The 23,771-nt window shown below is 45.9% G+C and overlaps 3 protein-coding genes and 1 long non-coding RNA gene across 12 annotated transcripts in view; 2 read left to right on the top strand and 2 right to left on the bottom strand.

Moving 5' to 3' along the window:
* LOC135378924 (caspase-3-like) overlaps positions 1-23,771 on the top strand; it is a 205,046-nt gene that overhangs the window by 16,996 nt on the left and 164,279 nt on the right. Inside the window, exon 1 of one of the 9 annotated variants that reach the window (XM_064612095.1) lies at positions 21,686-21,874. The exons of 7 other annotated variants lie outside the window; for them this stretch is intronic. The gene's annotated coding sequence lies outside the window, so the exon portion shown is untranslated. Of the gene's footprint in view, positions 1-21,685; positions 21,875-23,771 lie in introns of those variants that run through there. One more of the 9 variants, XM_064612093.1, reaches the window with a different exon arrangement.
* On the bottom strand, positions 795-2,204 carry LOC135392936 (uncharacterized). The gene is made up of 4 exons (XM_064623580.1): positions 1,506-2,204; positions 1,246-1,312; positions 971-1,139; positions 795-915 (listed from the first exon to the last, which is right to left on the bottom strand). Exons 1-4 carry the CDS (start codon positions 2,202-2,204, stop codon positions 795-797), a joined length of 1,056 nt encoding a protein of 351 aa, XP_064479650.1.
* LOC135378923 (uncharacterized) lies at positions 2,202-6,945 on the bottom strand. The gene is made up of 4 exons (XR_010418637.1): positions 6,846-6,945; positions 6,681-6,761; positions 3,105-3,297; positions 2,202-2,470 (listed from the first exon to the last, which is right to left on the bottom strand). It is a non-coding gene; the product is annotated as an uncharacterized LOC135378923 (long non-coding RNA).
* LOC135392924 (uncharacterized) lies at positions 11,030-11,617 on the top strand. Its single transcript, XM_064623577.1, has one exon. It carries the CDS (start codon positions 11,030-11,032, stop codon positions 11,615-11,617), a length of 588 nt encoding a protein of 195 aa, XP_064479647.1.

Below are 23,771 nucleotides of genomic sequence, written 5' to 3'. Positions count from 1 at the left end.
GAGTGGCCATGTGCCCTATGTTCGCCCAGTCGCTGATGGAACAGTGGAAAAAACTGGAAGAGAAGCAGCATGTACGCGTCATGATCCCTCGGGCAGGACAAGAGAGGCACATACCTTCAAAAAACGCAGCATAAGAGTGGCCATGTGCCCTATGTTCGCCCAGTCGCTGATGGAACAGTGGAAAAAACTGGAAGAGAAGCAGCATGTACGCGTCATGATCCCTCGGGCAGGACAAGAGAGGCACATACCTTCAAAAAACGCAGCATAAGAGTGGCCATGTGCCCTATGTTCGCCCAGTCGCTGATGGAACAGTGGAAAAAACTGGAAGAGAAGCAGCATGTATGCGTCATGATCCCTCGGGCAGGACAAGAGAGGCACGTACCTTCAAAAAACGCAGCATAAGAGTGGCCATGTGCCCTATGTTCGCCCAGTCGCTGATGGAAAAGGTGGAAAAAACTGGAAGAGAAGCAGCATGTATGCGTCATGATCCCTCGGGCAGGACAAGAGAGGCACGTACCTTCAAAAAACGCAGCATAAGAGTGGCCATGTGCCCTATGTTCGCCCAGTCGCTGATGGAACAGTGGAAAAAACTGGAAGAGAAGCAGCATGTACGCATCATGATCCCTCGGGCAGGACAAGAGAGGCACGTACCGTGAAAAAACGCAGCAGAGTGGCTGTGACATTAGGTCAAATCAGCAATGCAACAGTCTTATGCAGTTGCTTGGAAAACTGAAAATAGTACTGTTTGCAAAGAGACTGGAGGAAAACAAATAAGATGCTCATCTTACCAAGTGTTAAACATGCCACTCAAAGTGCGACAGCTTGTCGACGGGTCGCAGCACCTTTTTATTGACAGGCGTGCGCTGCCTCTTCTCTGCTCTTGAACCCCGGTCAGGGTTTATCCCGAGAAATGTCCTGCGAGGACATGAAGAGCTATACAAAAACAGCATGCATGGCTGACAATGTGCACCTCTGCAGGAACTCCAGCAATGCTTGACTTTCTTGGGCATATACAAGATTCAGCACATAGTGGAGAGCAAACCAGACGCTGATTGCCGTGATAAAGTCATCGATGAGGTCTGTGACAACAATCTTGTCTACACTCAACATGAATGAGGACGGGCACCATGCAGAATCACCTGTTATATAATAATCACCAACGGCAAAAATTGAAAGACACGAGCAGGTCCGATGGTACCGGACTATCAATTCACATGCATGTACCAGAAAGCTCTGAAACCTCACCAATAACAATAATTCTTGGGCTTGCTGGAAGGTCTGACTGCTCCACATGACGGGCAGTACAAGGATCCTGTAATGTATTGGGAAAATATATATTATATTCGTTGATTTCTCAACGTATGGTACAAGCATGTGGTACGAATGTGAATGAAATGGTACATGTTCTCATCACTTATGGCAACAAGGTAGTAATAGGTAACAGTATGTCAGCGAGGAAGCAGGTGTCATACCTGTCATTAGCATGTGACATATATACCACTTACGCCACGAACAATGAAGACGGCACCTTCATTTTCCTCTAAGTAGTGTAACAGGAGAAGGGTCACTGCGACTGCCTGGTTTTGCAGTTCTGTGCCTGGCGCATCTTCCAGCTCCGCCAGGATTTGCGTGGCAGCATCACTTTTCTCGCACTGTTGTGCAAATTTCAAAATGCTCAGTCCCTTTTCCTTGAATGACACTGGGAGCACATCCTCGACGTGTATGCCAACAAGCTCGTGAAAGTGGATGAACATGCCGTCGGGAGTGAAGAGGTACGGCCATTCCGACAGGAGTTCGGGGGTCTTGATTTTCGAATCGATCATTTTCCGTTGCAGCAAGTATGTCGCCTTCATCTCCGCTTTGATGTCATCTTTTTGACCAGTGTTCGTCACATACCAATGTTTTAGCGTTTCTTTTTTTTCTTCCAAGCACTCCTCATCAATGTTTTCAGTGGTAGAATCCTTGAAGCAACCGTACATGCGGGCCTTCTTTCGTCCACTCTTCGTCAGATCCGCCGTCTCACCAGAGCAACGGTTCTTAAAGCGTACACAGTTTTCGGTCCTAAAGACCAGCTGATTAAGAAGCGAATCGTGACCCGTCCCAACAACCGTGCCTTCAAAGGCATCTTGAAATGATGCTGGATACTGGCCCACAATTCGTCTTGCAATAATTTCGTAGTGTTTCTTGAGTGAGCGCTCACACATGGTTCTGGCTTGGTCAACTACCAGACGGACCATTTCACGACGCAGCCTGCTAGACGGGCGCTCCTTTTTCTTCACTGCGGATATTAGTTGTGGTGGCATGCTTTCCCAACAAACTTGGAAGTTTACTGGCCAGTTGGGGTCCACGTTCGAAGCTTTGCTTTCACACTGATGTTGTTGGGTGTCCGGCACTGAGGGGACTTGCAAAGGAGATGTGCAAGGTGGTGTCGTGCTAAAAGAGGAACCTGACTCAGGAACAGAGCCATCACCTGTAGATATATTTACAACACGTATGTATGAGAAACAGCCAATTACACTGGTCCCACTAAGGGAATACAAACAGAAAGGTTAATAAACTATCACGGCTACAGCATCCCTAGTCAACACAAAATATTGCAACACTGTTGCGGTAATACTGTGCAGTGCAGTGTTGAAAGCATGTTGCCAACTGAATGAAATTAAAAATGGCAGTGATCGAAAAAGGAATGTATTTGTTAGTTTCATGTTCCGCCTCTGAATATCGTTTTGGTTGGTTCGTTCTGAATGAAATGTTGTCATGTCACGTCTGGATGCTGACACAGGGTTACATATACTGCGTTGAGAGAGCATCGCAGCAATGTTGACAAAGGAGTGTTTTACACATCACATTGAGGAAACACTGCGAACACATCGACAGTGCGGATGGACAGTTGCAATAACTTTACCATAAAATTTGTACAGTGTGGGCGGTGTTGCACCACTGTAACATAACACTGGCGATCATTTGCATTGCAGCAACATCATTTTGTTGCGCATACAATACTGCTGCAGTATTATTGCAACAAATTTTGTGGACTGGGTTCTGTAGCAGTCACCTCAAAAACTGCCTAAAATAAGAAACAAAAGCAAATGCTAAGTATTCACCTCTCTTTACTGTGGAGAGGAATCTCCTAATCTGTATTGGTTTCAGCACCCCACGAAGGTCTGGCTCTTCTAAGAACCTCAAATCTTCCCCTGTTTGAACACCGATTTCTTTTAATTTTGCAAGAACTGTGGAGACTTCCTGATCCGAAAGTGCTGGCAGGGCAGTAGAGACCTCGAGCTCAACAATGTCCATCTGCATAAGGTGCAAAATTGTGCAATTATGAAAATTAGCAATTCCAGCAAATTGAAGCTCAATCTTTGAAAAGAGGACTTAGCAATGCAAATTGGCAATCGTAGGTCGAAATAAAGCCGCACGGTTACTTTAACACAAGATTCACATTTTACCAATGGCAGAAATAATATTGAACGTGCGACATATGCAGCTTAGGTTCACAAATACAATTTCCATTAAGCAAGCATGCGAAGAGACGTAGAAGGATTCTCACATCAAAATAAATCCGGGTATCTTATAAGGGCCTTCCTGACACGATGTCTTCCAGGGCAAAATCAAAACAAAATATTAACGCTGAGTACAAAGAGCTTGATCACAAGTAGCCTTCCAATTCCCTGCGCCTCATCCAAACTCCCTTTAACAGGCACTTCAAGCGTTGAATAACCACTCATTAGCCACAAAATTACTAAGTAGGAATGAAGTGTTTCTGCGATATGTATCGCTTCCCACGGACGACATATGAAGGCAGCGGATAGAAATCAATGAGATTGTTCACATTCACACAGCAGTACTGTGAACATTCCTCAAGTGTGTAGATGCCCAAATGACTCTGAACGTTTCCAACATGGCACTTCAAAACAAGGAAGACTTCAGTACCAGAAAGAACGACAAAGGTGATTCTTCCACAAGCCAAATGGTCGTCATTGGTGACTGCAACAAACAAGCCTTCAGTATACGTTGTGCCGTTGTAAGTCACCTGACTGGTAACAGTACTGTTCTGTTCATCGATGCCGCATGACTTAATGGATGATTGGATACCGGCACAGTATGCTGAAGTCTGTATTGGCATCACGGCTTTAGTGGAGATGTCGGGCTCAAAGAATCCGTCTGAGAGGAGGTGCGCTTGGAGCATTTGGTGCCTTTGCACAAGTGTCTTACACAAGCTTTTGAAGTTCTTCAACTTACGGACGCAGTGCTTGAAATAAGAATGCTTACTCTCAAAGCGCATCGTCCACAAGTTGATGAGTGGCCCAAACTGAATCATGAGGCGAGGGTAATGAAGTAGGTAATGGTGCTTTGGCAGCAGTGGTGACGACTTGAAAAGTTCTTTCCTGTCACACAAGTACTCCTCAATTAGAACCTGGAGGTATGCTACTGTACTATTGTTTAGGCATGGTGAGCAGACAATATCTACAATCTTCCTCAAGGTCAATAATAGACACCATACAGGGTCTTCAAAATCCTGCACATAGTGGCCGATACAAAGAGGCAGCAGTCTAAGTAGGGTCCAGGTTGATGCAGCTGTTCCTGCAATCTTCTTTGCGTGTTCGGCTACTTCGTATTGTTTACTGCTTGAATCTGAAGCCATGTACTTGAAATTCGCAAGTTCATAGTTCAGCTTCGGGTAAGAAAACCACTTGCGGACCCTCACAAAATGTCTGATGTAGAGGCCCAGGTCACAGGCGACTATGCCTTCAAACAGGTCATGTCCTAAGCAAGGGGGAAGTCCTGGTTGGCAAACATGGAAGAATTCCAACTGATTAAAACAGCTGTTTGTCTTTACACCCTGTACGATTGTGTTGCTGCTCTCAGCATTGGTAACAGCAGCTTCGTAGCTCTCCGTAGTACGCAGAACTCCAAGCTCTTCTGGATGCTCCACGAAGTGAGCACGCTCAATATCACAGAAACGACAAAAATGTAATGATCTGCTGAAGCTTTCCACAAATCCTCCAATGCTGTGCTGTCCCAGGTTATCACCAATGATACAGAAGATGCTGCCTTTGAAGCATTCGTTCCCAATGGTGATGCCATTATGTTCTAAGTCCTTGAGGTCGGCTATTAGTTTTGCAAATACTTTGTCTGCGCCAAAGTTCTTAATGAGACTTTCCCTGTAGAGTAGAGTTAGTTGCAGGTGATCGCGTGTGGAACGGAGATGCTTGAGAAAGTTAGCCAAGGTAAAATACACTCCGACGATCTTGTGTTTTTTCTTCGCTGGTCCAAGAGGATTAACCACCTCAAACGCATCTTGGTATAACATAATCTCAATTTGGCGTGACCCACTTGCAGTGTGAAAAAATGGGTGTTCTTTGTGCAACGATCCATCTGTTATATCTAAGAGCTTGTCTCCGTCACCTGCCTGAACTGGTTGCCTGACGGCATCAAGAACAGCTGGAGTAGAAAGCAGATGAAGAAGGGTTTCTTTTATGGGGATGTACTCTGCAAAGCATTGCTTGTTGTTACTGTCACGGCCAATCAAAACGGACATCCCTTCAACTGGCGAGAACTTTTCCTTCAAGTATAAAGTGCGAGTGTGTGTAGTGGCAAGTCTCGTCGCATGTAATTCACCGAATACATCGCCACCCTGCATTGCTTCCAGGAGAGAACGTCCTTCGAGTGCGTGCGCATCATTCCGTAGGTTCTCCTCGAGATGAGCAGAAATGCAGGACAAGTTCAAGTGATGGACAGTTTTCAGTTCGTCTACAATGCACTGTATTGTTGAAGTGGGAACAAGCAACTTGGCCTGTAGCCTCAAGTAGAATCGAGCGAGGCTCTGCTCCACACTCTCTCTGATGTTTGTAACTCCTCTTGATGGATTCTCGTCACTTGCGTTAATGTGCTTACTTGCGCTCGTTAACCCTTCTTCGATGTGTTCCATCACGTCTCGGTTGCTGGGGCCTGGGGCATCATTGACAGCTGCATCCTCAGAGGTGGGATTATGAGTTGCTTGCATAGGGGCATGGCTTCTACTGATGTGGGCAGAAAACGAGGAGACAACACGAAACCTCTTTTGACAGTTATGATATGGGTACTCGATTTCTACACCATCATGAATATGCTTTTTCAAGTGCGACACAATCTGTGCAGCTGTCTCAAACGAGCGAGAACACGGGGGTACATGACTGAGGTTGCTAGTGTCCGATTGCAAATCAAGTCGTGGCTGCCGACCAGAACTACTTCTGTGACACCTTAAGATGTGGCACCTTAAAGATAGATACGTCACAGTTTCATACGAGCATGAGCCGTGGCAGCATGGTATTCTCGTCGTGTGATGAGCCTCATTATGATGCTGAACGTAACTGGCAACAGATCGAGAGACACATGAGCAATGCCGACACGGAAACATTGGTAATGCACGGGGTTATCAATCCACCAAAGCGAGATGAAAATAACTGTTGCATCCCAAGATCAGTAACGAAACGTGTAGTCACAATGGAAGCACGAGTACGGAGAAGCAAGCAACGGGACCACAACAAACGCACAACAGAAACTAATTACAAACGACAGTAGGCACTATGACAAGGAGTAATATCCCCATAAAACGAATCTTGCTCGTAATTTACAGCCTGAAGTGCACTAATTTTGGGATAATCATTAAGCCCCTCGTCAGAAAGAATGATTTTTACCTTCCTGTTCGCGGCGTCTCATTCACGTCCTCTCCGGCGTCTTCTGTTACGCCCGTCGCCCTCGTTGGTTTTGTACTGCAACTAGAAACAAATGAGCCTCGTCCATGTCCACACTACTTCGTTTCTCGATCTCTTTCGCGTACAAAAGATGTCAAGAAGCCTTACCGCAAATTATTGTGACTTTACTCGTGTCGGTTCTCCACAATGCCAACATGGCGGTGACGGCGATTTGCAGTATTTTGAACTCGGCCGGACCGCGCTTCGGAATGGCCGCGTGGTGGCGCCCTATCATCCGTTGTTTTACGCTGATTCAGCCGTATTTGCAATTACGGTGGTATACCGTCAGGATAAACAGGCAGACACCAGTGGAAACGGCCGTATTTTTTTACAGTGCAGCCAGCCAGCCATGTACGAACGTATATTTGCCAACATTGTAGATTGTCGACTAGGTATTTCCAGTGCTTTTGTGACCACGTTGTTCAGTGTGTTGGGTGTGGCTTTCTCCCTTCTTGTGATACTTGTGGAACAACGTTTGAAACCATCTAAAGATACATACATAATTTGAATTTTTGTATTTAGTTAAGCACACGAGTACAGGATGACATAACATGACAGGATGAGCCAGCCAACACAATGTATAGGTGAGCTACTTGAGCAGATGGAAAGAACAGATCAAAGTTCGAAGAATAATCTGAAAAAAAAAAGGCTATTTATGCCATAACCCAGAGGGCCACCACATGTGTTCCAAGGTGGTTGTCGATTGCGTTGTAAGCAGCATAGAGGAATTTTTTCAGGAAATGGGTGTGCAGATTGACACCACTTTGGTAAAATCAGATCAGGTTCGGAAGTTGCATTATGAGGAACCCCTGATTTTTGTAACGTGCCTTAAGTGCAAAATGCGTTGGGGTTCTTTATCTCATTAAACTTTCATTTAGATAATTTTTCTACACGTCATGTGAAGATGACTACGAATTATATATTTTGCTAAAGTCAAAAAGTGACTTGTCAACTCAGTTCCGTTATATGTACATTCAGTGCAAGGTGTTCTGCAGTTTAGTAATACTCATATTTCATATATGCCTTTTCTCTGCATGACCCTTCGGAGATTTTTGCTCCACTTAAGAAGAGACTTGTGAACTCGATTTTGACTTTCAGTGCAAAGTGTATTGCATCTTGAACTTTTAATATTACTCCTATTTAATATGTTACAATTCATTCTTTGAATGGTCTTTCCATGTGTCATATGAAGATGATAAAGAATTTTACAGTATATTTTTCGAGTATTTTGCGTAGAATACTATGTAGTATGAACCGTTGATAATAAAGTAACGCTCTCTCAAAGAAAAGCTTCATATTTTCGTTTAGCATTTCCTGCGTTTTATTGGGCAAGGTGTCCTTGAGAACGTGTCACAACCTTTTAGTTAATGAAATACTTTACATAGCGGCATGCAGTGAACGATATTTAGTTCCGTGAGGTTTTTGGAAACTCGTGACATGCGTTTAATTTGTTTTCAGTGGTTCCATTCTTACTCGTTTTTTTTTGCAACTGAGCTCCACAATTTTTTTTAGTATTGTGATTTTTTTTTTTATTTTTCCAAAAAGATGCGCGTGTCGAGCTTACTCTGCTTCAGGTACAGGCAAATCGGCATCTGCGAGCGCATAGTTATCATTACCCAATACTGTTAGGACACATTTCTCTGTGGTGTGCTTCTTTTATTAGGAGTTCGTGCAATGTTCTCAGGGACGCCTCACCCCGCCTTCCTGTGTAGATGGCTTCACTGAATAACTTTAAGATAAAGGTTACAAACCTAGCAACGCAGTGGGTGGGTATAGGTTATACTTTAACCTCTGTGTAAGAGTTACATGGGCAGCAACGCGGAAAGTGACTACAGGTTATGCTTTAACCTGTGTACAAGGGTTATTCAGAGTATAGGTAACATAGTTACCTCTAGAAATAGAGGTAAAAAGTTTGCAAGTTTTTTACTTCTATTTATGGATTACGGACTTTAGAGTGTACAATTACAATTTTAGATGCAAGTACGTTTTCGAGTGTAAGCGCGTGGACACACAATGATAGGAAACCAAGCAAACGGGCGGATTCTTGTGGGACGGGTATATGATTATCAGTTATGTCGTACGAAACACCACACCTCTGCTGAGAAAGGGTGGGGGGAGAAGAGAACACGTTTGTGATGTCCAACTCCGAACTTATTATCAATACATTTCTGAAGAGCATGTCTTCCGAGGAAATTCCTTAATCAATCAAGCTAGGGGACCCACGACATAGGAGGTCGGTTACCCGTGTAATTGCGCCCTCTCTAATCTTATCTGACTAAAATGCAACTTTCGGTAATATTCGAACAGAAAACGGCGTTATAGGCACCTGCGTCAAAATAGGCGCTAACAACAAAAGAGATATTTATAGGCACAATAACATCAACGATCTTGTGTACCGCAACACCGCATGTCTGCCCCTGCACAGAATGGGCACTATAATAGAACTACAGGGAAAAGATAGGCATTTGCCTAGACGTCCGGTGTCTAGTCATCACGTTACTCCTTCCTGTACAACTCAGTCCATCTGACGTCTCATTCTCCAGCTCTGTACTTGTTGTACTGAGATAGGCTACCCCATTCAGGTTAATTCTTTGACAGACCGCTGTCACTAGGCAGGAAATGTCTCGCTGAAGATACTGCAGTCACAAATGCGTGCTGTCAACCAAGCTTTTCAGTGTGACGTCTGAAGTTGATACTACAGTGGCGCATTTCTATAATTCCGCTGGAGAACGATTGTGTTGGACATGCTTAATAATACAGCAAATTAGGACAGTTGAACCAATTTGCTTCTCGACAGCTGCAGTGACCAAGAGACGATCCGTTTTTCCAGAACTCGATCAACGCAAAGAATGATTACCTTGTGCAGTGCTGTCAGATAGTCTATTAGTATACTACTGTACTTCTAATGCATTATTTCGTTCTATTCCTTATTATACGCCATCACATAAATTATTCACAAGCAACTTTTTTGCACCTCACGTTTAACACTAGTCAAAGCAGAAGATGACATTTAGCGGAAATGATCAGTGTTGACACACAAGAGAGTTGTTTTGAGGCAAACAGGTATCATTTAGTTTTCAGTGGAAATACTGCAGATGAAGTTTAGAGAACTGGTTTCAGAAAGGTAGCAGGAAGAAATGTGAATACACAGTTTTCATATACAGACCCATAAAAAAGAACCCTAGCAGCCTTGTTCTTAAGATGAACAACATCTCGTCCTGATCGTAATAACTCCATAATTTTGCATGTATTGCGTTGTCGTTGTACAATGTATATTGTTGTAGAGCCTTTATGAAGCCGCTCTGGCTTCTTGCTGCCTCCTCCTAACCATGAAGAACAATAACGCTGAACTAATCATAATGATGACTTCGACTCAGTGAACATTACAGCTTTTTATTGATCTTTAGTTTTGGTTCAGGTCGAGTTCTCATTCCAACATTTGGATGAACTGCTCTGGGGAACATTGCACGGTACACGTAAAACTATCTTTAATGAAGCACAACAAAAAAAGCACTTATAACATCATAAAAACGCATAGTCTGTGTTATCTCTTTCTACCATGCCGGTGTGGGCTGGGTCTCCAACTTCCTTTAGTCGGACTGACAATTATTTCACTGAAAAATCTGTTGCGCGCTATCCTCTGCGAGCCCTGTAGAGCATGATTTTCAGCTATTTTTTCCGATACGATAGCTCCTCAATATTCGTGTCAGTTATCACTAGTCTGTATTCCAGCTTGCCCAGTCTAAAGTGTTGACAGACTAACATTGTAATGTTGATAGCTATGTCCCTTCCATGAAATTACTATATGTTGCACAGTGAATTACTTGCTCAACCTATATCCATATCATTGTGAATGGATGGGTATTTCAGTAACGGGTACAGCACTGCTTTCTGCTGTAACATTCAGACTTGTGAGGGCAAACTCAAACTGCCAAGACGCTTTGAATAAAACAATGTCATGTACTGGCTTGTTGTTAAAGGCCAACAAGGGAGTTTGATGAATCTGTGCAGCGTTAGAAGTATCAGCTAATTGTCCTGAGAGTGAGCTTCTGGACATGTAACGGATGTAGGTCATTGTTGTACGAGCAAGTGTGAATATATAAGGCTCTCCAGTGCCCAGTGCTAATGTTGTGTGGCGGCTTTGCCATCGACATCGCGGAGCCGCTGTTTTGAGGCGCGAGCAAAATAAACAGTCGTTCCCTTGCGAGCTACCAGGAAGGTTGTTGTAGCTGTCTCACTTGCCGCTACAACTGGTGACCCGAACGTGCAGCCCTAACGTTCCATCCGCCATTATGTCTACTGGCGAAGCTCCCCCAACTGGACAAGTCTTAGCGACACCGCTATCCTCTCTCGCCGTCAAACTTCCTCCGTATTGGGATCGCAACCCCGCGACGTGGTTTATTCAAGCGGAGGCACAGTTTCACCTCGCCGGCATCTCGACCGAACGTACCAAGTTTTACCACGTCATCGCGGCCCTTTCACCATCAGCGGCAGAAGAAGTGTTTGATATCATTGCTAATCCTCCCGCCGATACCCCGTACCAAAGCCTGACAGCGGCACTCTTGAAGCGTACATCGCTGTCCGACCGCGCCCGTCTGCAACAGCTGTTGTCAGCTGAAGAACTGGGCGACCGGCGCCCAACCCAACTACTACGCCGGATGAAACAGTTACTCGGCGAAGGAAGCAATGCCAGCACCGACAGTTTCCTCCGTGAGCTATTCCTCCAACGGCTCCCTAAAAATATCCAAATGGTTCTTGCCAGTACTCACAACCTCGGCATTGAAGAGCTAGCGAGTTTGGCTGACGCAGTCATGAAAGTCGCATCACCTGCTACCATGACATTGGATTCCGTTCAAGAGCCTCAAGTCGATGCTCCCTGAAGTGTACCTGCCTTCCCTGACGCAAATTCGAATATCCCAGCCTTCGCCACTCTTTCTCAGCAAGTCGCTCACCTCACTCAATTAGTTGCGGCTTTGTCCAATCGATCCCGCTCTCCGTCGCCACGTCGCCAGCGTTTCCGCTCCCGCACCCGGTCTCCTCACCATCGCAGCCCAGCTTCACGCGACAGGAACGGGCTTTGCCAGTACCATCACCGCTTTGTCCAGGAAGCCCGACACTGCTTCCAGCCTTGCGCGTGGTCGGGAAACCCTCCGGCCAACCACTAGTGGCGGCGAGTGGACGTGGCCCTAATGATTGCCGCCTTTTTCACATCGTGGACCGTACTTCGTCTGCGTCTTCTCGTGGATATTGGCGCTGAAGTTAGCGTGATCCCTGCCTCGAAACTCAGCCGCCGCTTCCGAGAACCTTGCTTATCCCTCAAGGCGGCCAATTCAACCACCATCCCTGTATACGGCCAAAAGTCCTTAACCCTAAACCTTGGATTGCGACGAATCCTCCGCTGGCTGTTCCCGATCGCCGATGTTCACCAGGCAATCTTAGGAGCAGATTTCCTACACAACTTTAACCTGCTCGTCGACGTTTCTGGGAAGCGCCCCGTCGACTCCTTGACACACCTGTCTGTGCACTGAATTCGCGCCCCGGCGAGTCACCAACGAGTTCTTTCCCTTGCTGAGCCATCTCCTCCTTATGCTCTCACACTAAATGAGTTTCCCGTACTCACCAAACCACCTGACTGGAACCAGCCCGTCCAACACGACGTTTTACATCATGTGCTTACTACTGGCCCCCCTGTTCACTTTCGACCACGGCGTCTCGCTCCCGAGAAGTACAAGATTTCCAAGGCTGAATTCGATCACATGTTGGAGCTCGGCATCATTCGCCCATCATCCAGCACCTGGGCGTCACCCCTACATATGGTGCCTAAGAAAACGGGCGACTGGCGGCCTTGCGGTGATTACCGCGCCCTAAACCGCATCACCGTCCCTGACCGCTACCCCATTCCGCACATCCTTGATTTTGCAGCCAGCCTGGAAGGGGCCACAACGTTTTCGAAAATTGACTTGGTTCGAGCATACCATCAGATTCCTATGGCACCGGAGGACATCCCCAAAACAGCCCTCACCACGCCATTTGGCCTGTTTGAAATCTTATGGATGCCCTTCGGGTTGCGCAGTGCGGCCCAAACCTTTCAAAGGTTTATAGATTCTGTCACCCGCGGGCTCCCTTTCGTGTACGCCTATCTAGACGATCTGCTGGTGGCCAGTCGTTCTGCAGAAGAGCACGCCCAACACTTCGGCGCCCTCTTTGCACGCCTGGAACATCATGGCATCGTCATCAACGCCGCAAAGAGCGAGTTCGGAGTAGCAGAGCTCGATTTTCTCGGCCATCGCATAAACAGCGCAGGAATGTTGCCACTACCATCCAAGATAGCTGCCATCCGCGATTTTCCCCGCCCAGCTACAGCCACCAAGCTCCGGCAGTTTCTCGGAATGGCTAACTTCTATCGCAGTTTTGTGCCCGCCTGCGCCTCTACGCTCCAGCCTCTGGAAGCGCTTCTCTGTTCACGCAAAAGTTCACCACCAACAATACAATGGACAGTAGAGGCTACCAAGGCTTTTGACAAGATCGGAGCGGATAACGCCGCAGCTACGCTGCTTGTCTACGCTCGGCATGAGTCTCCCACGAGCTTAATGGTGGACGCCTCGGGTGTCGCGGTTGGCGCCGTGTTGCAACAACAGGTCTCCTCCGTGTGGCAACCTCTCGCTTTTTTCTCGGAGAAGCTGAAACTACCTGATATTCGATATAGTACCTTCGGCCGCGAGCTGCTGGCCGCTTACCTCTCGGTAAAGCACTTTCGACACTTTCTGGAAGGACGCTCTTTCATCATATTCACTGATCACCTCTTACGTACCAACCCCCTTACGTACGCCTTGACATTCGCCAGCACCAGTTATACGCCACGAGAAACCCGACATCTGGCCTACATTGCCGAATTCACGTCAGACATTCGTCACGTCACTGGCACCAACAACCCAATCGCTGGCGCCCTCAGCAGACCCGTCTCAATCGTTGACTCTGCAAAACCCCCTTCGACGCTGTCCTTGGACACCTTGTCCGAGGCCCAATCCATGGATTCCGAACTCGCCACGTTCCGCGCCAACTCATTGTCTGGCCTGGTCATCCAAGACCTTGCGTTGCCAGGCGCGTCCAAGCTCGTGGTGTGCGACAGTTCCCAAGGACGTCCCCGCCCTTTCCTTCCTCGGGCCTTCCGTCGCGCTGTGTTCGACACATTCCATGCTTTGTGCCATACCGGCGTCCGGGCGACGCGAGCGGCCATTTGCGAGCGTTAAGTCTGGCCGCGTATAAACAGCGGCATCAGCCGTCGGTGAAGGACTGTTTGCACTGTCAACGAAACAAAGTTCAGCGCCACACTCGCCTGACGCCTTCTCCTTTTCCCCCGCCCGATCAACGTTTCGACCATATACATGTGGATCTCGTGAAACCCTGAAACCGGCAGTGCAATGGCAGTGCCATGGCTGCCTTGCGCCCTGCACCTTTCCGTTCCTACTCTGGGCGTCCCTACCAACATCGCGACCTGTGCAGCTCTACACACGTTTTCGTTCGCTGTGATAGAGTGCTAAAACCTCTGCAGCCCCCCTACACCGGCCCGCATCGTGTTTTGAGCCGAGCGCCCAGGTATTACACCGTTCTCGTCAACGGGAAAGAAGAAAACGTCAACATCGAGCGCCTAAAGCCTGCTTTTCTCGACACCCATCCACCTCCCGAAGTCGCCCTCTCAACTTCCTCGCCCGGTCCATGCTTACCCCTCCAACAACCCTACGCTGCTACGTGACCTGGTCCAAAAACCTAGTCCGCACTCGTCGCCTTCCAGCGACGCGCTAAGAGGGGGGGGGGGATTTGTGGCGGCTTTGCCATCGACATCGCGGCGCCGCTGTTTTCAGGCGCGAGCAAAATAAACTGTCGTTCTCTTGCTCCCTTGCGAGCTGCCAGGAAGGTTGTTCTAGCTGTCTCACTTGCCGCTACAACTGAACAAGCATTTCCAAGGTTGGAAGTAATCAAACAGAAGTGCAGGCATCAGACTACCAACACCAGCTCGTCTAGTATCGTCTAGGAAATACTTCACTTCAGCGTAACTGGGTGTTTTACATATTGTGTTGTCATTATGTCCATACAAAATCATTGCACGCAGCATAACACAAGTGTGGTGCAGACTCTCATTTTTTTTATTAATATTTGCTTCTCATTTATCAGACGAACTTCAGCAACTGTGACTGTATCCCCACTACCTGAAACCTCCGAACAAGTGGATTTTCTATTGCCAGCTATCGTCATGTAATCAAATTATTGTGTTTGGTTTATATGAGGGTACAGGGGTGGCGGAACGTTTTGAGTTCAGGGGGTTGGGACAAGCCCCTGGTTGGTGCCCCCCCCCCCATGTCCCAATCCAGATGTACTGCGGTGTTTGTGGTTAGAAATTCTTGGCATGACAAGGGGAAGAACATCATTTAATCACTTGTTGGCAATGGCATACATGTGAGCGCAAGCTGGTGGTAATGACGATTTTTTGCCCCTCCAAGGAATATCGGGGGACAATGTACCCTTGTCCACCCCGTTCCGCCGCCCATGTGAGGGTACTGAAAGTAATCTGCAAGTTTGTCTGCTTAGTCTACATTGCATTGGTCTTCTCTCTCTCCCTGGCTTTCATGCACTGTTTTCTAGGCATATTTGAAGGGGAGTGCTTTCTTATCTTTGTGTGACGCGGTACTTAATGGCCGAAAAATCGAGTTGTGTGAATGACACAAAGGCACACATCAGAGCCCTAACCTACGATTGAATCTTGAATGCACCATAAGTGAATTCTGAAGTGACGACCCCAACATTTGTGGTTCACACTGGGTACCCGTACACAAAATGAATCGTCCCTTTGCACAGTTCGAGCATGCAGCCAATAATGTATTTTCCCAATATTCCCCGTGCATTCATGCATTCACAAACCAGAGACATGAAGCAGCAGCCCAACATCGCTAACATCACTCACATACACGCTTCACTGAAAACATTGATTATCTGTGGTCTCACGTTCTCAGAAGCAGGGCAAATAAATGTTGATAGAACTTGCTTGTCGTAATCAAAAGACGCTCAACCCAAGTAGCACTAAGACAGCGGTGCTGTATTGCTGGAACATCATTATATGTGGTCATGCACGTTGCAATAATGTGTCCTGCGATTGGGGAACTACAAAAGAATGTGTGTATAGAATCCAGCGGTGTGGTTTAAAATTCCTCCAGCCTTCCTGTTCTCTGGGATGCCTTAAGTGCGCAGTGACGAAGCTCCGCTCTGCACTATAAAATGCGCGCTTTTAAATGTGTTTAAAAATGTTCATAAAGTCAGATTCTGTGGCATATGTTTCGTGGAACATTTCGGGGTATTTGTTTCTTTAAATGGGTTAATACTGTTCATTCCGCATGCACAGTTTTTAAAAATGCAAACGAGGAAGGTTATAGACACCAGCCACCCAGAGTTACTAGCCATACCTGTATAACAGTAATCCAATTTCATTCCGATAAGAATCGTATACTCGAGCTGAAGACTGGGAGATGGTGTGTGTCAGGTTTTCCTTGAGTTTTCTGAAGACTTTCCAGTCGAATGTCAGCACAGTTCCCCCGAAGTCGGCCCAGGACGCATACTAACCTCCTTGTCCCCCCACTTTCCTGCTATCCCCTCTCCATCTGTCCACGTCTGTACGCCGCTCATAGCCACAGTTGCTTGGTGGTGCTAACACTGTTTTTTTATGGCGTGTTAGTGCCACAAAGCAACTGTGGCTATGAGCGGCCTACAGATGGAGGGAGCACAGCAGGAAGCAGCAGGGAACAAGAGGGTTAGTATGAGTCCTGGGTTGACCACAGGGGGGAACTCTGCCGATATTAGTCTGGAAAGTCTTTGGAAAGCCCAGGGTAAAACTGAGGCAGCACAGCTGCGGTGGTAGGATTTTGACGCATTAAACTGCTCGGTCATGCCGCTGGTAAACACGGAATAATAATAATAATAATTATTATTATTTATTTATTTGCCATTCGATACACTCTAGCAAAGTACAGCAGGCGCGCCTAAGCCGAAAGGCTTGTGTCACTGGGCCTGTGGCAGTCAAGCGACATTAACGGGAAATACAGCTCAAACAATACACAGGACAAGTCATTTTATTCACTACTTGCAATAGAACTGATTACGTAGTAGTTTCTTCAGCCTGTGTCTTGCATCAATCGGTAAAGAATCAGGGTAGTGCTTGTTAAACAGACGTGGAACGTAACACATTTTCCGGCAAAATCCCTACTTCGCAAAGGAAAAAGGTACGATAAAGTTCAAAGGTTGCTTTCGCGTAGGGCGGGAGAATTTGAAGCGTGACAACAAAAAGTGCTCAAGGTCAGTGCAATAATTAAAAGGGTTAGCAAAAGAGCGAAACTGAAGATCAAGAAATTAATCACCCAAATGACCCGCCAGACAGTTTTTATAGGCTACACTTTTTAGACAGCTACGCAAGACAAGTAATTTTAGTTCTCCACGATACGCTACAATGGCCAAAGTACCCAAGCGTAGCGCGTCCCATACCGTAGCGCGCTATACCCCAAAGCACCCAAGACAGACCTATATGTACTTTTGAAGGAGTTATACATCAATGTGAAAAAAAAAATACAGGAGGTCTGTCTTAAACCTTTACATGCATATGACAAATGTGAGTTCCGCGTCATGTCTGACTCAAAGTATAACCCAAGATATTTCAAAGTATGGACATACTTCAAAGGCTCTGATCCGTACAAAGGAAATCAACATTCGTAATCAATTTGCTTCGAAGGACAGTGGAAGCATATAATTTGCGTTTTATCGGAGTAAAGTTGTATACCACTATCGGAAAACCGCTTACATACATTATGTGCATCATGTTTTAATAGACTAATAGCTTCAAACTGTGATCGATGAGTTGACAACAAAAACGATAATAATAATAATAATAGTACCGTTCTTAATGTGCCCAAGAACAGCCTAAGTCTTGGTAATGGCGCAATGCAACATGTAGACAATGCAGTACTGACAAATATATACACACATATATACATACATATACAGATTACGCAGAACAAAACATGTTCAGGAACAGGAACATATTCGCATTGATAAATAGAGTACAGACTTACAGATATACAGTACACAGCACTGAAAGGGTAGACAAAAAAAAAAACTGCACAACTTGACATGTTACTGAGTGAACGCCAGAGGAGAGTTTTAAAAACGTTTGTGTGGGAATTAAAAATATCAAGAGAGGGGTGATAATAATAACAATAAAAACACAATCCCGCAGAATATGCTGATAACCTTCCCAGCGTCCCCTCATCTAGCCTAGCTACTATTTAAAAAGAGAAAGCTAATTTCGCGGCCCAAAATGTTTAAGAAGCGACCACAAGCCTAACATGTGCGCCTACTGCATTTCGCGAAGTCAGGGTTAAAATCTGTGGCTGGATTAGTCTACTTGTGACTAAAAGCCCGATATTGGCAGCGATCAAAAACCCCAGTGCGAGGGGACAACAAAAATGACGGACGAACACAGCAGTGCTTGTCTGTCCCCTCGCACTGAGGGTTTTTATCGCTTTTAATATGCATCACCAACCCGTCCGGATTTTAACTTTATTTCCGATATTACCCTCACAGCATTTCGTAAAAGCAGCACTTTTGCACTTGTCGGGCACGCGAAATTTTCACTAGTTATCTCAGTCTGCTTCGCAACTACGAAATATATTTTTGGAAGTAAATGAACGAGCAATAAATGTCCTCAATTATTACATTCACGTTCCGCCATTGCCCGCATAACCCACTACCAGGATACACTGTGGCCCTGTGGGGTGGGCTGTGTGTGGCATTTCCCTTTTGAGCGGGCGGTAGCTGGCGCTACCTAGCCTAGAGCTGGCACATTGTTGCGAATGAGATTACTTCAGATGAGAACTATTCACAGTGCCGGTGTTTGCACTGGAAACAACTACATTGTTCGTATGCCACCAACCAGTTAGTCGGTCGTTTGTATTGTGCACCGTTTTGAAGTTAACATCGACCCCATCGTTTCGGAAACCCAGTGATTCCCGTAGGGTCACTATCGGTCACATCACCCTGCGTCGGCTGAATACCTTTGCATGCCAATATGACATGTTCCGCAGTCGCCTCTTCCCGTCTAGATATACCGCATATTTTATCTGAGACGTCTTTATATTTTACGACGTCTTTATATTTTTATCAGTCTTCGTTCGTAACATCCCTGTCCTTGCATCAAACAGCAGCGCGCTTGATCTAGAGTTGTCGAAAATTCCCTCTGACCGTATTTCGCTTTTATATTCCCTCTACACCTCAAGTGACGGTTTCGCCTACATTTTACTTGTATACTGTCTACTTTCCGATTCCCTTATCCTAGTCTTCATGCTCTTCTTCTTATTTTCCTAGTCCCAAGCTAAATATTTAGCAGACAGATACCTAGTCCTTTTCCGTCATTACGTGTCTACGTTGTCTAGGTAAATATGAGTGAGTCCTACTATAGCGCCCTCGGTGGTCTCGAGGGTCTGAATCTGCCCCTGCAACAGACACACAGAGCGCGGTCTCTCTCTCCCTCTGTTGTCCTGTTTTTAGCACTTTTGGTGAAATGAAAGTATCTTAACAAGACCCAAATGGATGTTTTAGTGAGCTTCAGTCACCGTGGTTAGAAACATTACGCAGAAATTCGATGTTTCCCTCTAGTCCCCCCCAACACAGAATGTTATTCTGCGACACGCATATTTCTATTATATTGTGTCACCAGACACGACCCATAACTTGCGAAAACAACTGGCACGTACCTGCTCTCGAAGCGCTTTTTCAATGATATAAGTGCACGGAAGCAACGCATGCAGAATAACATGATATTTCTGTAAGAAAGGCACGCATCAGTGAAAGGCATCAGCGAAAGCTTGCTAAATTTTGAATGTATGGTGAATAAAGAATTGCAACAATAGCGTGTGCTGTAATTTTTCTTTTAGCTTTACCCGCCGAAAGTTGTCAGTTGCCGTGTTTGTCGTGTTCCGGAAGAAATGATCCCGCATCCGGAGCTTCTCTGGCTTGCCACACAAGTAGTGGACAGAGAGACTCTCATTGGCAACCCAGCTCTCCAGACAACAATTAAAATAGTTAAATGGTACTTGATTAAGTATTTTTGCTTGGATCAGTTATTTAAAATTAGTTTTTTGGGGAGCCCAACAGGAGCACTCTGCGTCTATTTTATTCTTATACACCGTTCAGAAATGGCTCTGAATACGTTTTTAATTTAAAGGGACCCGTGCCGTTTGGTATTGAACTCTTAACACTTCGAATTCGCTTATTTATTGCTGCAGCAAGATGGTGTTGGTAGGATATACAAATGTGCCTTTTTTATGCTTCTTCATTTTCTTGTTTACAAAGCCCCATGTGCATTCAGCAGCCCTGTTTTACAGTGCAACGTGGATAGGGTGAGCGGGGTACAAATACCGAGACTGCTCTTATCTTCGTGTCTGTGGCCCGCTCAGATTTTATAATCCAGAAAAAAAATGTCACCAGAGGAAATGTTCTCGTTCCCGGAAGAAATGTCCATTGATAAAATATCCCCGAAGGCTTTCCTTTAGTTTGCGTACTAACATATGGGTTAGTGAGGAAGGTTAAATGAATACATTTTCGCTATATTGCACACTTTCTTATGCCAGCATTCTCCTGGTGCTTGCGCTATAGGCAGTGCAGACACAAGTGTTAGCCTAAACTAACAACACAAACTATATCTTGAACAGTCACAAAGAATTACGTTTTTTTAGACCAAAATGAGAATACTTTCGGCCGTAATGACACCTTCGGCTGAACTGAGATTTTATCTGTAATGAGACAAACACTTTTTTCCGCGATCACTATTTCCAGGGGAATCTCCTCCAGGGACTATTTTTTCACGTTTTGGCCACTCTGAAGGTGAAGTTAATCCATCAGCGTGACCTTGTCTGCGCACTTTATTTGCAACGCATTTAGCTTCGCGTCGTAGAGTTTCATTTATGAAACGGTAGCAGTTGCAAATGAATGTCGTCCAGCTTGTTCGCTCGAACAATCATCCGCTACAGTAACGTCGTAGACAAGCACGATTGATGTTTATGTATTCTCTTTATTTTCATCGCATAGGCTTAAACCGGAGCAATTGCGTATCGGAACTAAATACAGGAACGTCGCTTTTGTACGCCTTGTCCTCTGTGCTGTATTCACTCCTGCATAGGCCCTTAGGGCCTGCAGTACCGTTGAAATAAATAAATAAACAATAATGCTTGGTAGGCTATCATAACGTAAAAGCGCTAAAAACAGGACGAACGCAAAACACACACAACAACGAGCGCTCACTTTCAACAACTTTCAAGAAACTTGTTGAAAGTGAGCGCTCGATGTTGTGTGTGCCTTCTGTTCGTCCTCTTTTTCCACAACATCGAGCGCTCACTTTCAACAACTTTCAAGAAAGTTGTTGAAAGTGAGCGCTCGATGTTGTCTGTGTCTTGTGTTCATCCTGTTTTTAGCGCTTTTACGTTATGAAAGTCTATCACCAACAAGCCCAACTTTCATCCCCCAAAGGGATGTTTTAATTGGTAGGCTAATTTAGAGTGATTTGCGTTCTTCTGCGTCCTCTAAACAAAAGAAGAAGAAGAGAAAACGACTGGGAAGGAAAGGAAAAGAGTAAATGCTGCACTTGTGACTGCGATGATTCCTGGCGTCTGCGTCAAGCCAACGTATGGTTATTTTCCTTGGACGGTACGGTATGCGTCAGGGGAATAGCTTTGCTGTTGTATGGGTAATGCGGTTAGGCCTCCTATCTCCCCGAAGCTCTTGGCCGCGTTCCTCTATGAACAAAGCAACGTGACGTACGCCAGATTTGAAATCCTCCCTGCTTCAGTGTTCCTGCGTCCTACATTTTGGAAATTGCGCGAAATTGGACAAAGCGGATCTTTACCAGTCTTAAGGTTGTGTCCAGTGACTCCAGTCGCAGTTGCTCAAACAGAAGGAGCTGCTTGGTCGACGATGGCTACGTTTTGCATGGCGATTTTGCGCACTGGCAGTAGGAAAAAAAACTAAAGTTGGAGCAGCCAACGTTTTCCTGCCCACGGAGCATGTTATCAAACCACGTTGACGTGAACGCATGTAATATCTTCGTGAGTATTGCTTTTCTGTATTCTCTGTCTCTCCCACTTTTGTACTTGATGCCGCATATGGTCCCTATTCCTGATGATAGGTCCCTATTCCCTGACTAAAGTTGCAGAGACCGGGGTCCGTGGACCCCGCCGCAGAGCAGCGTCACATTTTTCAGCCCATTTTAAGTAAACCTTACGAGCCTAACTGCGTCGGTTCCCGCGTGTTGATTCTGCTAAGCCAATCGATTGGTAACACGTAGCATTGGTCCGCAGAAACAACTGTCGTCGTTGCTTGCCATGGTTACAGCAAATTATATGGTGGGATGTGGTGTTTTCCACGCATATACTAAACGATCGAAACATCTTAAGACATGAGATCGGACAATTCCGTATAGCGCACTTCCTGTTCTGCGTTGTTCATCCTCATTCTATGGCTTCACCGATAATATGGCACTCTTGTTTCATGTTACTTTTGTGTTACTTTTATCATACTGAAAGATATATGACGAAGATGTTGAAGATTGTGCTACTGTCTACGTCGAAATAAAAGAGTGATCCGTACTGCCACCCACTCAATCTCCAGAGTCTACGTTTCACCCATATGGCCACTGGAGACAGCATTGAGTCAGCATTCTGGGGAAGGGTTTTACATTATTTCAGCGTAAAGAAAAGTTTATCTAAATCGACCTGCTATTTCCGACACGAAAAAAAAAAACGAAAAATAAAACGATGAAAACAAAACGTGAAACGTGAGATTTCCACTGATTGTAGGGACTGTTGGTAAATTATTTGTTGAAGGCGTTGCCGGCTAGAAGCCAGGGGACGTCATCAGGAAACTTACACAAAATGACTTAACACACAAAAAAAGAAAAGAACGTTTCGATGCCTCATTAGCAGACCTCGGCGAAATCACGCATGATCGCGATAACCCACAATAACCGCCATCACGATCACCAAAGCGATGAGTGTGGCTGTGATTACAATCGTCATTGAAGTGCCCTTGCGATGATCACGGCGCGTTGAAATAACATCAGGAAAACCTGTGGTGATCGCGATCGCGCTCACGCCAGTAATCTGTATTTCGTGATTCCTGTATTGCGATAACGATGCCGCGCCTCTGCAGGCGCTCATGGGAATTACAATCTGACTTCGATCAGGCTGTTTGCCCTGAGCGCGATTATTGTGTAATCGCGCTCATCACCGCAATCATGTTGTTCTGCAAAAGCGCAGAGTATTGGGAAGCGCGCACTTTCTGGGCGCGCTCGCAACGCCGTGTGTTCAGTCCCATTCTGATTAGTTTGATGTTATGTTTGTTGCTCTGCTTCACTGCTGTCTACCCTCAACATGCCCCTGCCCATAACGTTCAAATACAAGAGGCGATATCTGCATAACGCTCGTCTTTGGATGCTTTCTTAACTGTTGCTATCATGCTCCGACGTCTCTAATTTTTCGTATCTCGTCTTCGCCGATCACTGTGTCGTTGTGAACCTGTTGCCAGTTGACCAAATGTCTGTTATCACGATGCTAGTGACGATTGTCGCGCCCTTTGCATTGCACCTGCCGCCGAAAAAAGGCGCTCGACGCCACCGGCAGTGGCCGGTATGCCAAGGCAGACCTCCGCTAGACGACCCAGCTTATGATATGTGCCGTGTTTCCAAAAGGTACAGACATCTTGCTCGTCATATTCCTCCGCAAGATACTCATCAAGTTCAGACGTCTGCCGAACTTCAGGCACCAGGAACGTGGTATCAAGGACACCGTGGATGCCGAGGGCTGTGGAAAGATCCACAGCGTGCTCTGACCGTGCTCGAAATTTCCCACTGCTCTTCTCTTTCCGATCTTTCGCCTGTTACAGCGAAGACACATCATAAATGCTTTCTCGCCGTCACTAGAGCTGCCGATATATTTGAAGTAGTCC

This window comes from Ornithodoros turicata, chromosome 1 (assembly GCF_037126465.1).
Source record: "Ornithodoros turicata isolate Travis chromosome 1, ASM3712646v1, whole genome shotgun sequence".
NCBI classification, from domain to species: Eukaryota; Metazoa; Arthropoda; class Arachnida; order Ixodida; family Argasidae; genus Ornithodoros; species Ornithodoros turicata.
The sequence above is the reverse complement of the archived record's forward strand: the minus strand, read 5'-3'. Positions and strand labels throughout refer to the sequence as shown.